Source organism: Lottia gigantea (genome assembly GCF_000327385.1).
Source record: "Lottia gigantea unplaced genomic scaffold LOTGIsca_37, whole genome shotgun sequence".
In the NCBI taxonomy this organism is placed as follows: domain Eukaryota; kingdom Metazoa; phylum Mollusca; class Gastropoda; family Lottiidae; genus Lottia; species Lottia gigantea.
Genome location: NW_008709259.1, coordinates 52 through 1,146, shown reverse-complemented (window position 1 = coordinate 1,146; position 1,095 = coordinate 52). Strand labels below are relative to the sequence as shown.

The 1,095-nt window shown below is 34.7% G+C and overlaps 1 protein-coding gene across 1 annotated transcript in view; it reads right to left on the bottom strand.

Annotated features, from left to right (window-relative positions):
* Nucleotides 1–723, bottom strand: part of LOTGIDRAFT_162924 (hypothetical protein) — a gene marked incomplete at both ends in the record, with an annotated part of 1,717 nt that extends 994 nt beyond the window's left edge. Inside the window, 2 exons of the mRNA XM_009058988.1 lie at nucleotides 95–259; nucleotides 446–723. Coding sequence (XP_009057236.1) covers nucleotides 95–259; nucleotides 446–723 — 443 coding nt within the window. The remainder of the gene's footprint in view (nucleotides 1–94; nucleotides 260–445) is intronic.
* Nucleotides 724–1,095: the final 372 nt, after the last annotated feature.

Below are 1,095 nucleotides of genomic sequence, written 5' to 3'. Positions count from 1 at the left end.
ATTCTGCAAAGCGTTATGGATAGCTGTGCTCGCTTTACATGTATTTAGACGACATCAATTTATTTGTTTAAGGGCCAATCTCAAAAAAACTTACTGAGTTACTGATCTTTAATCCTGTATTAGTTACATCTATTGTTGATCTTCCTCTCAAACACGTTTTTGTATTATATATACTACAACAATGCACCCAGCCATACGGCCGTTGAGCCCCAAAATGTTGAACGGTAAATGAGTAATCATCTTCGATGATGGACATTTTCTGAAGCGAATCAAATAAGGTTATAGGTCACTATTACAATTATCATCATCAATAATAATAAGTTTGATGATAATAAGGATGAGGATGGCACCGATGGCGGTGATGACGATGAAGATGACGATGACGGGCGATGATGATGATGAGGACGACGAGGATGATGATGATGAAATGCAATTTCATACTTACATCTGTATCAATACCAACTTTTGTGAAAGTTGTCTTTCCTTGATAATCGTTTTTATAATAAAACACCTGACAACCATAATGTGTTGAACACTTTCCAGTAGGATAATCAAACACATTAGTAGCATTGAGAGTGAGGAAGGTTTTAGGACTGTTGGTATTCATGTTGTGACAATACAGACGAACTGAAGAACTGTTTAAGATACCAGGATAATGAATATATTCACCGTCAGTTGTGTAAGATGAGTTACATTCTTTTATCGTTTCACAAGATGCAAAATCTGAAATAGAAATGAAAAATTGGAAAAAACTGGTTGATATAGTTGATTTTTGCATTAGCAACTGTTGAGAGATTGTCCTTGACTTGGCCCAAACGCGCCAAAAGGTGTGTAAAGTTGTATAAAACTAACAATTTTCAATGAATGTTTTTCTTTGTGATTTCCCCATAATTATGCTTGTTGCTTCCCTTTTATTTTATTATTTTTTTTTTAGTTGATTTTTAAATTGACCCAGAGGTTTATTGCATCAGACGCAAATGAAAACAGACCAAGCGTAAGGAGGTTTTTATTGATAGACACATTCGGCAATCCTCGACAGTTTCCGTAAATATGCACACTTCTTTAAATACATGGTATATAACGTTTCAACACAAG